General features: G+C 41.7%; 1 protein-coding gene across 1 annotated transcript in view; it reads right to left on the bottom strand.

Annotated features, from left to right (window-relative positions):
- Nucleotides 1-2,079: 2,079 nt before the first annotated feature.
- The window catches only part of LOC128661203 (cytochrome P450 2B19), a 192,379-nt gene continuing 180,729 nt past the window's right edge, over nt 2,080-13,729 (bottom strand). Inside the window, exons 9-10 of the mRNA XM_053715455.1 lie at nt 4,489-4,630; nt 2,080-3,316 (exon numbers count right to left, since the gene is read on the bottom strand). Of these exons, the coding sequence (XP_053571430.1) occupies nt 3,120-3,316; nt 4,489-4,630 (339 nt within the window). The 3' untranslated portion in view covers nt 2,080-3,119. The remainder of the gene's footprint in view (nt 3,317-4,488; nt 4,631-13,729) is intronic.

The raw sequence follows: 13,729 nt of genomic DNA, 5'->3' as shown, positions 1-13,729 counted from the left end.
TAGAAATAAGCTTTTTGCGCTCGTTGGGTAGCGCTCGTATTACAAGTTGAAAGTAAATTGTTTTCGCTCACGCACTTACTCTATGCATGTATAAAGCCAAACTTAGAATATTGCATGCAAAATAATGTATTCCCCCATAGAAGTCAATAGAGCAAAAGAGTGGGAAAAAAATCTAACACCCTATTCTTGCGCAAACCCGATCACATATTCTGAAGATCATTAACCCAACACGAAAATATGAATATTTCACATTCAAATGTTCTTCACATAGCAGAATATGTTCTATATATTCATAAATACATATACAGTGGATATAAAAAGTCTACACACCCCTGTTAAAATGTCAGGTTTCTGTGATGTAAAAAAATGAGACAAAGATAAATCATTTCAGAACTTTTTCCACCTTTAATGTGACCTATAAACTGTACAACTCAATTGAAAAACTAACTAAAATCTTTTAGGTAAAGGGAAATAAAAATAAAAAAATAAAATAATATGGTTGCATAAGTGTGAACACCCTTTTATAACTGGGGATGTAGCTGTGTTCAGAATTAAGCAATCACATTCAAAATCATGTTAAATAGGAGTCAGTATACACCTGTCATCATTTAAAGTGCCTTTGATTAACCCCAAATAAAGTTCAGCTGTTCTAGTAGGTCTTTCCTGACATTTTTTTAGTCTCATCCTACAGCAAAAGCCATGGTCCGCAGAGAGCGTCTAAAGCATCAGAGGGATCTCATTGTTAAAAGGTATCAGTCAGGAGAAGGGTACAAAAGAATTTCCAAGTCATTAGATACCATGGAACACAGTGAAGACAATCATCATCAAGTGAAGAAAATATGGTGCAACAGTGACATTACCAAGAACTGGATGTCCCTCCAAAATTGATGAAAAGACGAGAAGAAAACTGGTCTGGGAGGCTGCCAAGAGGCCTATAGCAACATTAAAGGAGCAGCAGGAATATCTGGCAAGTACTGGCTGTGTGGTACATGTGACAACAATCGCCCATATTCTTCATATGTCTGGGCTATGGGGTAGAGTGGCAAGACGGAAGCCTTTTCTTACAAAAAAAAACACCCAAGCCCGGCTAAATTTTGCAAAAACACATCTGAAGTTTCCCAAAAGCATGTTGCAAAAGGTGTTCTGGTCTGATGAAACCAAAGTTGAACTTTTTGGCCATAATTCCAAAAGATATGTTTGGCGCAAAAACAACACTGCATATCACCAAAAGAACACCATATCCACAGTGAAGCATGGTGGTGTAAGCATCATGCTTTGGGGCTGTTTTTCTGCAGCTGGAACTGGGGCCTTAGTCAAGGTAGAGGGAATAATGAACAGTTTCAAATACCAGACAATATTGGCACAAAACCTTCAGGCTTCTGCTAGAAAGCTGAACATAAAGAGGAACTTCATCTTTCAGCATGACAACGACCCAAAGAATACATCCAAATCAACAAAGGAATGGCTTCACCAGAAGAAGATTAAAGTTTTGGGATGGCCCAGTCAGAGCCCAGACCTGAATCCAATTCAAAATCTGTGGGGTGATCTGAAGAGGGCTGTGCACAGGAGATGCCCTCACATTCTGACAGATTTAGAGTGTTTTTGCAAAGAAGAGTGGGCAAATCTTGCCAAGTCAAGATGCGCCATGCTGAAAAACTCATACCCAAAAAGACTGAGTGCTGTAATAAAATCAAAAGGTGCTTCAATAAAGTATTAGTTTAAGGGTGTTCACACTTATGCAACCATATTATTTTTTCTTTTTTTTTCTTTCCCTTTACGTAAAAGATTTCAGTTTGTTTTTCAATTGAGTTGTACAGTTTATAGGTCACATTAAAGGTGGAAAAAGTTCTGAAATGATTTATCTTTGTCTCATTTTTTTACATCACAGAAACCTGACATTTTAACAGGGGTGTGTAGACTTTTTCTATCCACTATATATATATATATATATATATATATATATATATATATATGTATATCTAATGATCTAATGGTATTTTAGTGCAATATATATCTATACCTATAAATATTTAAAGGAAACAAATGAACCTGGTGCAAGGTAAAAATCGTGCCGCAATGTTCAGTGCAAGTAAAAATAGACTTTATTGCAAGTCATAACATACATACAGGGTACAGATAAGCTCAGGACAACAAAACGTCCAAATAAACGTCCTATAAATATTTATAACAGTTCAGAGGTAATAATTCTAGCGTATATCGCAATTGCGCTCAAGCAATCACGTTTACTTTCAACTTGTAATACAAGCGATACATATACATTGAACCCAGTCAAACACCTTGCCATATACCATATCCATTTTAAAACCTTTTTTATTAATATTAAAATGATATTTTTGTTAAAAAGTTTATATATGAGTGTAATACTTTATTTTAATACGTTGTTCATGTGTTTTGTGAAAAATACATTTAAACCCAAACTCAATTTACACAAACTATAACTTTCAGATTGTAATAAGCGCAATTTTGCGCGTTCGCGATATCCATTGAAATTATGGGTTGTGCTAGAGTGATATCGGCCATGCTAACCCATATCTGGTAAATGTGATTTATTGAATAAAAACAACAAGATCAGTACTGAGCATATGAGGATAGCGAGGTCATGTCAGCCATGCAATTATTTCACAAGTAAATCTGGTGCTACTGTTAAAAGCTACTAAAGGTGTGGCCATTCTGTTTAAAATTACAGTATTTGAGACTCTTCATTGGGTAGTGATGGGACATTGGTACTGGATACTGGGAGAGAAGTAAATGTTAAGTTCACTAACTATGGGTTGTGTAAGTAACAATAGGTTACTGCACAATTTAACACAAAACTTATCATTACACAGCTCCCTTGTCATAACTCATTGACCTTTATTGGAAAATGTATAAAACTTACTCTTTTGCTACCACAAAGTTAACATAAAAAATATGAGATAGTCAGCCTATTATGTTGCTTACATATAATCCTTTGGTTTAATTGTACAGAATATATAAGTAAATATAATTTTAGCCCATCAACTGACAATGTGTTGTAACACAATCATGCACATCACAACATGACTTTCTGCTGCTGGTACTGTTCACAAATTGTTGCATTGAGGGTAGTTTTGAGATGATCACTTGGAAGAGGTGTTACGAGGGACTGCACAGAGAGGGCTGGACCAGATAAGGGGCCATTTGTTGTCTCGGAGAGCTTTCCCTTTGTATGGATTTGTCTCAGGGACTCTGGAGAATGTGAATTGCTTCATCAGAGAACAGAAGAGTAGGAAGAGTTCCATGCGAGCCAAGTTCTCACCAGCACATATACGCTTCCCTTAAAAATAAAGAGGATGAGAGGGGTGATGAGGTTTAAGATACAAAGCACAGGAAGAGGAGAAGCACTAGAGGTAGATACAGACAAGAGAAAAGACAAAGTGCAAACACATGCTCTATACACTGGTATAATAATATGATTGTCTATACATAGAAGGAAGTCAATATCGTAGTAATTATGAACTTGACAAATTTATTTTAAATTTAGGGTTTAGAAAAATGAGGAGCCAGCAACACATTTTAAGGAGTCAGATGTTTTGTATATAGATAAAAACTAGTAACCAGGAGTTCAATTCTAGGACCCAAGGCTCCCTGATACACTGATCCTAGGACTGAACAATGCAGACATTTATGAAGATGTATCAGTTTGTCATTGGTTTATTAAAGTCTTGCTTCTGCCGCCTTGCTCACTTTTGTCATTGAACATATGAAATCTAGATGCTGATACAATTTCAAAAGACTAGTAAAGACTAGGGCCTCTAGTTATTAAGGTCTGGCGGACCTGATCCGACACTGCGGATCAGGTCCGCCAGACCTCGCTGAATAGGGCGAGCAATACACTCGCCGTATTCAGCATTGCACCAGCAGCTCACAAGAGCTGCTGGTGCAATGCCGCCCCCTGCAGACTCGCGGCCAATGGGCCGCCAGCAGGGGGGTGTCAATTAACCCGATCTAGTAGCAGGCGGACAGATTATGGAGAAGCGGTCTTTGTGACCGCTGCTTCATAACTGCTGTTTCTTGCTAGCCTGCAGGCTCGCCAGAAACACGGAACATCAAGCTCCAATCTGAGCTTGATACATATGCCCCTCTGTAGCGGTGGGATTTGATTAATGATTCAATATTTCTAATTAACAAGTTACTGCGGGCTCTGCAGAGCTCGCTGCACAATAACATTTATTCTACCTTCCTATAGTGCTTTAGGTTTGTATAGAGTCTGTTTCCTAGATGTGGTATAGAAGCATTTATTCCCCTGTGCTCTAGACCAGGGGCTCCCAATCACCTGAGGACCAAGGAACACATCTAGGTTATATAACCTAAATATAAATGTCAGTGACAAAACTCTTCCCACTACTGATGTGCTCCAGAATGAAAACCTACTCTTTCGCTACCGGAAAGTCAACATATATATCACATATTTTTTCTATATTCTTTTTTTTAGCCTCAGAGTTTCACCTGCAGAAAACACCATGAATGCTGGTCTTGCCCGAAACTGCCCTTTATCATCCAGGAAATGGTTTGGGTTGAAGTCATCAGGGGTCTCCCACTGTGTTGGATCATTCAGCACTGACGAGATGAATGGAATAACTCTGGTACCCTGGTATAAAAGAGAGTGGCATCACCAACTTTACCTTCCTTGTGATCATTTTTTACATTAATATGCAAAATTGATTTAGACTATGTTGTAGGAGGGTTTTACATTTCTGAAATATTCTGTGCTCAAATCACAGAAGACGTATCCTTAGCTATAATGAAGGCTTAGAAGAATCCATTATATGTGTGTGCAGATATGAGGAGCTTGTTTATAGTTGGATGAAAGAAAGTGACATTGTTCGTCCAAACTATGAACATTTTACATACGCAAAATGCAAATGCTCTAGTTTGTTAGAGAATATGATTTTTTTTCAGCTTGTTGTATCCTGCTGTTAATGAACTCAACTCTTTGGATTCTTCTACTAAGGATCAAGGGTCAAAACTCCCTTTACAACAAGTAAATGTTTTGGCTTGTTAACAAAAAAAGCAGCTTTTTTAACACTTCACATCCTTAGGACGTTCCATGCTGTCTTAATAGCGCTGGGCTTTAATGCCCTTAGAATGGCATGGAACGCCCTACCTTTTTTCTCGTCCTGCAGCCTCCTCCTTTTGTTTAATGGGAAATTGTATGGGGGGGTGTGCCTATCCAATCCCGGCCTTGAAATCATGTGATCACATCAGTGATCTCATAATTTTATTTTTCAAGCCCTGGGTATGAAGGGGTTAATGAAGATACATTGTAATTTTAACTTTACTAATATTACTTACAAAAACATAATTAAGTGAATGAAAATGTGATATATTATGAAAAGATCTTATAAATCCTCTCTTTTGTATTTATCTCACTGTAGAAAATACAATGGGAAATAGAAAGCATGCATGAGATGTTTTCCTTCTAATAACAGGTTATTGTATTACTTCATACATACAGAGGGGGTTTATCTTTAAATATACTTTTTTTTGCAATTTTCATGCATTTACAATAAAATAAAACACTTTAAATCTTATAATATGATATATTAAAGTAATAAATCATTCATAATTAAGTAAATAAGATATTGTTTAAACTATGAAAAAAGATATAAACAACATAGGAGTCTGAAATAGATGTACAGTAAATAGAGCACAGATTATATAGATAGACTAAATAGTTTATTAAATATTTATAAATATATGTTCTTGTCTATTGCAGCTGAGTCGATCACAGGTGAAAGTGGAATGGGCAAAACAAGATTTTTATTACATCGGGTTGAAGCTACTAACAAAATAATCATAAGCTAATTTTCTTGTAAAAGCTACCAAATGGTTAAAGTTAAATTAACATAGGAATAATGTTACACTTAACATCTGTGTTTTTCATGCTCTTGTAAAGCAGAGTGAGGAAGTATGTAACCTGTGTATATTCATGCATGTATATGTTGCTTATAATTGTCTCATCATCTGTGTCTTGTGGCTATTGGTTTAACCCCTCTGCACAGGATAAACAGAATGCAAGCAAGGGACACTTATGTAAACAATAACAGTTTTAAGTTAAAAAAAATAGTTTTTGCATTACAATATCCTTTTGAGAAAAACTTTTTACTCGTGAAAGTGTTGAATCATCAGCAGGGCCATCTCATGTACATGAAAGTACTGACTGTAGTTCCAGCAGCAAGACCATCTCATGTACATGAAAAGTATTGACTGTAGACCCAGCAGCAAGCCCAGCTCCTATATGTAAAAGTGACTGACTGTAGACTATGCAGCAAGGCATGTACATAAAATATTGACTGTAGTTTCAGCAGCAAGGCAATCTCATGTAAATGAATGTGACTGACTGTAGACCCGGCCAGCTTATGTACGTGAAAGTGACTGATTGTAAACCCAGCAACAAGGCCAGCTGATGTACATGAAAGTAATCGACTATAGACCCAGCAACAAGGCCAGCTGATGTACATGAAAGTGATCGACTATAGACCCAGCAACAAGGCCAGCTCATGTACATGAAAGTGATCGACTATAGACCTACCAGCAAGGCCATTTTAAGTACATGAAAAGTAATGACTGTAGACCCAGCAGCAAGGCCATCTCATGTACATGAAAGTGACTGACTGTAGACCCAGCAGCAAGGCCATCTCATGTACATGAAAGTACTGACTGTAGACCCAGCAGCAAGGCCATCTCATGTACAAAAAAAGTGACTGACTGTAGATCCAGCAATGGGGCCAACTCATGTACATGAAAGTGACTGACTGTAGACTCAGCAGCAAGGCCATCTCATGTACATGAAAGTGACTGACTGTAGACCCAGCAGCAAGGCCATCTCATGTACATGAAAGTACTGACTGTAGACCCAGCAGCAAGGCCATCTCATGTACATGAAAGTACTAACTTTAGACCCAGCAGCAAGGCCAGCTCATGTACATGAAATTACTGACTATAGACCCAGCAGCAAGGCCAGCTCATGTACATGAAAATACTGACTGTAGACCCAGCAGCAAGGCCATCTCATGTACATGAAAGTACTAACTTTAGACCCAGCAGCAAGGCCAGCTCATGTACATGAAATTACTGACTGTAGACCCAGCAGCAAGGCCAGCTCATGTACATGAAATTACTGAATGTAGACCCAGCAGCGAGGCCAGGTCATATACATGAAAGTACTAACTGTAGACCCAGCAGCAAGGCCAACTCATGTACATGAAAGTGACTGACTGTAGACCCAGCAGCAAGGCCAACTCATGTACATGAAAGTGACTGACTGTAGACTCAGCAGCAAGGCCATCTCATGTACATGAAAGTGACTGACTGTAGACCCAGCAGCAAGGCCATCTCATGTACATGAAAGTGACTGACTGTAGACTCAGCAGCAAGGCCATCTCATGTACATGAAAGTAATAACTTAAGACCCAGCAGCAAGGCCAGCTCATGTACATGCAAGTACTAACTTTAGACCCAGCAGCAAGGCCAGCTCATGTACATGAAAGTACTGACTGTAGACCCAGCAGCAAGGCCAACTCATGTACATGAAAGTGACTGACTGTAGACTCAGCAGCAAGGCCATCTCATGTACATGAAAGTGACTGACTGTAGACCCAGCAGCAAGGCCATCTCATGTACAAAAAAAGTGACTGACTGTAGATCCAGCAATGGGGCAAACTCATGTACATGAAAGTGACTGACTGTAGACCCAGTAGCAAGACTCAGTCTAAAAGACAGCAGCACCTCACTTAAATTTACAATTTTATTAAAGAGACAAGCGAAAAAACTGCAACGTTTCGGGGGTCAACCCCATAATCATGCATACATACATCATATCCTGTCTGCCTTAAATAGCCCAAAGGATTACCCTTAGTGCTCAACACACCTGAGCACACCTCCACCTAATGGTCATTATAAATAATTACATCATTGCATCAGACAGGTAATAATAAAACATACACATTGGAAGCAGCAACAACAATTACAGTAATATCACTGTAGCAGTAACAATTACTGGCAAGAAAGTGACTGATTGTACACACAGCAATGAGGCCAGCTCATGTACATGAAAGTGACTGATTGTAGACCCACCAGCAAGGCCAGCTGATGTACATGAAAGTGACTGATTGTACACACAGCAATGAGGCCAGCTCATATACATGAAAGTGACTGATTGTAGACCCACCAGCAAGGCCAGCTGATGTACATGAAAGTGACTGATTGTACACACAGCAATGGGGCCAGCTCATGTACATGAAAGTGACTGATTGTAGACCCAGCAGCAAGGCCAGCTGATGTACATGAAAGTACTTACTGTAGACCCAGCAGCGAGGCCAGGTCATGTACATGAAAGTACTGACTGTAGACCCAGCAGCGAGGCCAGGTCATGTACATGAAAGTACTGACTGTAGACCCAGCCTCAAGGCCATCTCATGTACATGAAAGCACTAACTTTAGACCCAGCAGCAAGGCCAGCTCATGTACATGAAAGTACTGACTGTAGACCCGGCAGCAAGGCCATCTCATGTACATGAAAGTACTAACTTTAGACCCAGCAGCAAGGCCAGCTCATGTACATGAAAGTACTGACTGTAGACCCAGCAGCGAGGCCAGGTCATATACATGAAAGTACTGACTGTAGACCCAGCAGCAAGGCCAGCTCATGTACATGAAAGTACTAACTTTAGACCCAGCAGCAAGGCCAGCTCATATACATGAAAGTACTAACTTTAGACCCAGCAGCAAGGCCAGCTCATGTACATGAAAGTACTGACTGTAGACCCAGCAGCAAGGCCAACTCATGTACATGAAAGTGACTGACTGTAGACCCAGCAGCAAGGCCAGCTCATGTACATGAAAGTGACTGACTGTAGACTCAGCAGCAAGGCCATCTCATGTACATGAAAGTACTGACTGTAGACCCAGCAGCAAGGCCAGCTCATGTACATGAAAGTACTGACTGTAGACCCAGCAGCAAGGCCATCTCATGTACATGAAAGTGACTGACTGTAGACCCAGCAGCAAGGCCATCTCATGTACAAAAAAAGTGACTGACTGTAGATCCAGCAATGGGTCCAACTCATGTACATGAAAGTGACTGACTAGACCCAGCAGCAAGACTCAGTCTAAAAGAGAGCAGCACCTCGCTTAAATTTACAATTTTATTAAAGAGACAAGCAAAAAAACTGCAACGTTTCGGGGGTCAACCCCATAATCATGCATACATACATCATACCCTGTCTGCCTTATATAGCCCAAAGGATTACCCTTAGTGCTCAACACACCTGAGCACACCTCCACCTAGTGGTCATTATAAATAATTACATCATTGCATCAGACAGGTAATAATAAAACATACACATTGGAAGCAGCAACAACAATTACAGTAATATCACTGTAGCAGTAACAATTCCTGGCAAGAAAATGACTGATTGTACACACAGCAATGAGGCCAGCTCATGTACATGAAAGTGACTGATTGTAGACCCACCAGCAAGGCCAGCTGATGTACATGAAAGTGACTGATTGTACACACAGCAATGAGGCCAGCTCATATACATGAAAGTGACTGATTGTAGACCCACCAGCAAGGCCAGCTGATGTACATGAAAGTGACTGATTGTACACACAGCAATGAGGCCAGCTTATGTACATGAAAGTGACTGATTATACACACAGCAATGAGGCCAGCTTATGTACATGAAAGTGACTGATTGTAGACCCAGCAGCAAGGCCAGCTCATGTACATGAAAGTACTGACTGTAGACCCAGCAGCAAGGCCAGCTCATGTACATGAAAGTACTGACTGTAGACCCAGCAGCAAGGCCATCTCATGTACATGAAAGTACTAACTTTAGACCCAGCAGCAAGGCCAGCTCATGTACATGAAAGTACTAACTTTAGACCCAGCAGCAAGGCCAGCTCATGTACATGAAAGTACTGACTGTAGACCCAGCAGCAAGGCCAGCTCATGTACATGAAAGTACTAACTTTAGACCCAGCAGCAAGGCCAGCTCATGTACATGAAAGTACTAACTTTAGACCCAGCAGCAAGGCCAGCTCATGTACATGAAAGTACTAACTTTAGACCCAGCAGCAAGGCCAGCTCATGTACATGAAAGTACTGACTGTAGACCCAGCAGCAAGGCCAGCTCATGTACATGAAAGTACTAACTTTAGACCCAGCAGCAAGGCCATCTCATGTACATGAAATTGACTGACTGTAAACCCAGCAGCAAGGCCATCTTTTGTACATGAAAAGTACTGACTGTAAACCCAGCGACAAGGCCAGCTAATATACATTAAAATAACTGACTATAGACCCAGCAGCAAGGCCAGCTCATGTACATGAAAGTACTGACTGTAGACCCAGCAGCGAGGCCAGCTCATGTACATGAAAGTACTGACTGTAGACCCAGCAGCAAGGCCAGCTCATGTACATGAAAGTACTAACTTTAGACCCAGCAGCGAGGCCAGCTCATGTACATGAAAGTGACTGATTGTACACACAGCAACAAGGCCAGCTCATGTACATAAAAATGACTGATTGTAGACCCAGCAGCAAGGCCATCTTATGTACACAAAAGTACTGACTGTAGATCTACCAGCAAGGCCATCTTATGTAGACAAAAGTACTGACTGTAGATCTACCAGCAAGGCCAGCTGGTGTACATGAAAGTACTGACTGAAGATCTAGCAGCAACTCACCCAGTAACTGAAAGCAGGGCCTGCAGCATGAACAGCTTGTAAATATAAAAGTGACAGACTTTAGATCCAGCACCAAAGCAATCACATGTAAATGAAAGTGACTGACTGTAGACCCAGCACTAAAGCCAGCTGATATACACAAAAATACTGACTGTAGACTGAGCTCTAAGGCCAGCTCATGTACATGAAAGTGACAAATGTAGACCCAGCAGCAAGGCCAGCTAATATACATTAAAATGACTGACTATAGACCCAGCAGCAAGGCCAGCTCATGTACATGAAAGTACTGACTGTAGACCCAGCAGCAAGGCCAGCTCATGTACATGAAAGTGACTGATTGTACACACAGAAACAAGGCCAGCTCATATACATGAAATTACTGACTGTAGACCCAGCAGCGAGGCCAGCTCATGTACATGAAAGTGACTGATTGTACACACAGCAACAAGGCCAGCTCATGTACATAAAAATGACTGATTGTAGACCCAGCAGCAAGGCCATCTTATGTACACAAAAGTACTGACTATAGATCTACCAGCAAGGCCATCTTATGTAGACAAAAGTACTGACTGTAGATCTACCAGCAAGGCCAGCTGATGTACATGAAAGTACTGATTGTAGACCCAGCAGCAAGGCCAGCTCATGTACATGAAAGTACTGATTGTAGACCCAGCAGCAAGGCCAGCTTATGTACATGAAAGTACTGACTGTAGACCCAGCAGCAAGGCCAGCTCATGTACATGAAAGTACTAACTTTAGACCCAGCAGCGAGGCCAGCTCATGTACATGAAAGTACTAACTTTAGACCAAGCAGCGAGGCCAGGTCTTGTACATGAAATTACTGACTGTAGACCCAGCAGCAAGGCCAGCTCATATACATGAAAGTACTGGCTGTAGACCCAGCAGCGAGGCCAGCTCATGTACATGAAAGTACTAACTTTAGAACCAGCAGCGAGGCCAGCTCATGTACATGAAATTACTGACGGTAGACCCAGCAACAAGGCCAGCTCATTTACATGGAAGTACTGACTGTAGACGCAGCAGCAAGGCCAGCTCATGTACATGAAAGTACTAACTGTAGACCCAGCAGCAAGACCAGCTCATGTACATGAAAGTACTGACTGTAGACCCAGCTGCAAGGCCAGCTCATGTACATGAAAGTACTGACTGTAGACCCAGCAGCAAGGCCAGCTCATATACATGAAAGTACTGACTGTAGACCAAGCAGCGAGGCCAGCTAATGTACATGAAAGAACTGACTGTAGACCCAGCAGCAAGGCCAGCTCATGTACATGAAAGTACTGACTGTAGACCCAGCAGCAAGGACAGCTCATGTACATAAAAGTACTGACTGTAGACCCAGCAGCAAGGCCAGCTCATATACATGAAAGTACTAACTTTAGAGCCAGCAGTGAGGCCAGCTCATGTACATGAAAGTACTGACTGTAGACCCAGCAGCGAGGCCAAATCATGTTAATGAAATTACTGACTGTAGACCCAGCAGCGAAGCCAACTCATATACATGAAAGTACTAACTTTAGACCCAGCAGCGAGGCCAGCTCATGTACATGAAAGAACTGACTGTAGACCCAGCAGCGAGGCCAGCTCATGTACATGAAAGTACTGACTGTAGACCAAGCAGCAAGGCCAGCTCATGTACATGAAATTACTGACTGTAGACCCAGCAGCAAGGCCAGCTCATGTACATGAAAGTACTGACTGTAGACCCAGCAGCGAGGCCAGCTCATGTACATGAAAGTACTGACTGTAGACCCAGCAGCAAGGCCAGCTTTCATGTACATGAGCAGCAAGGCCAGCTCATGTACATGAAAGTACTGACTGTAGACCCAGCAGCAAGGCCAGCTCATGTACATGAAAGTACTGACTGTAGACCCAGCAGCAAGGCCAGCTCATGTACATGAAAGTACTGACTGTAGACCCAGCAGCGAGGCCAGCTCATGTACATGAAAGTACTGACTGTAGACCCAGCAGCAAGGCCAGCTCATGTACATGAAATTACTGACTGTAGACCCAACAGCGAGGCCAGGTCATATACATGAAAGTACTAACTTTAGACCCAGCAGCGAGGCCAGCTCATGTACATGAAAGTACTAACTTTAGACCCAGCAGCGAGGCCAGCTCATGTACATGAAATTACTGGCTGTAGACCCAGCTGCGAGGCCAGCTCATGTACATGAAAGTACTAATTTTAGACCCAGCAGCGAGGCCAGCTCATGTACATTAAAGTACTGACTGTAGACCCAGCAGCAAGGCCAGCTTATGTACATGAAAGTACTAGCTGTAGACCAAGCAGCGAGGCCAGCTCATGTACATGAAAGTACTGACTGTAGACCCAGCAGCAAGGCCAGCTCATATACATGAAAGTACTGACTGTAGACCCAGCAGCAAGGCCAGCTCATGTACATGAAAGTACTAACTTTAGACCCAGCAGCAAGGCCAGCTCATGTACTTGAAAGTACTAACTTTAGACCCAGCAGCGAGGCCAGCTCATGTACATGAAAGTACTAACTGTAGACCCAGCAGCGAGGCCAGCTCATGTACATGAAAGTACTGACTGTAGACCCAGCAGCAAGGCCAGCTCATGTACATGAAAATACAGACTGTAGACCCAGCAGCGAGGCCAGCTCATGTACATGAATGTACTGACTGTAGACCCAGTAGCAAGGCCAGCTTATGTACATGAAAGTACTAACTTTAGACCCAGCAGCAAGGCCAGCTCATGTACATGAAATTACTGACTGTAGACCCAGTAGCAAGACCAGCTCATGTACATGAAAGTACTGACTGTAGACCCAGCAGCGAGGCCAGCTCATATACATGAAAGTACTAACTTTAGACCCAGCAGCAAGGCCAGCTCATGTACATGAAAGTACTGACTGTAGACCCAGCAGCGAGGCCAGCTCATGTACATGAAAGTACTGACTGTAGACCCAGCAGCGAGGCCAGCTCATGTACATGAAATTACTGACTGTAG

The sequence above is a fragment of the Bombina bombina genome, chromosome 5, assembly GCF_027579735.1.
Source record: "Bombina bombina isolate aBomBom1 chromosome 5, aBomBom1.pri, whole genome shotgun sequence".
Classification (NCBI taxonomy): Eukaryota; Metazoa; Chordata; class Amphibia; order Anura; family Bombinatoridae; genus Bombina; species Bombina bombina.
This window is presented reverse-complemented; position numbering and strand designations above follow the sequence as displayed.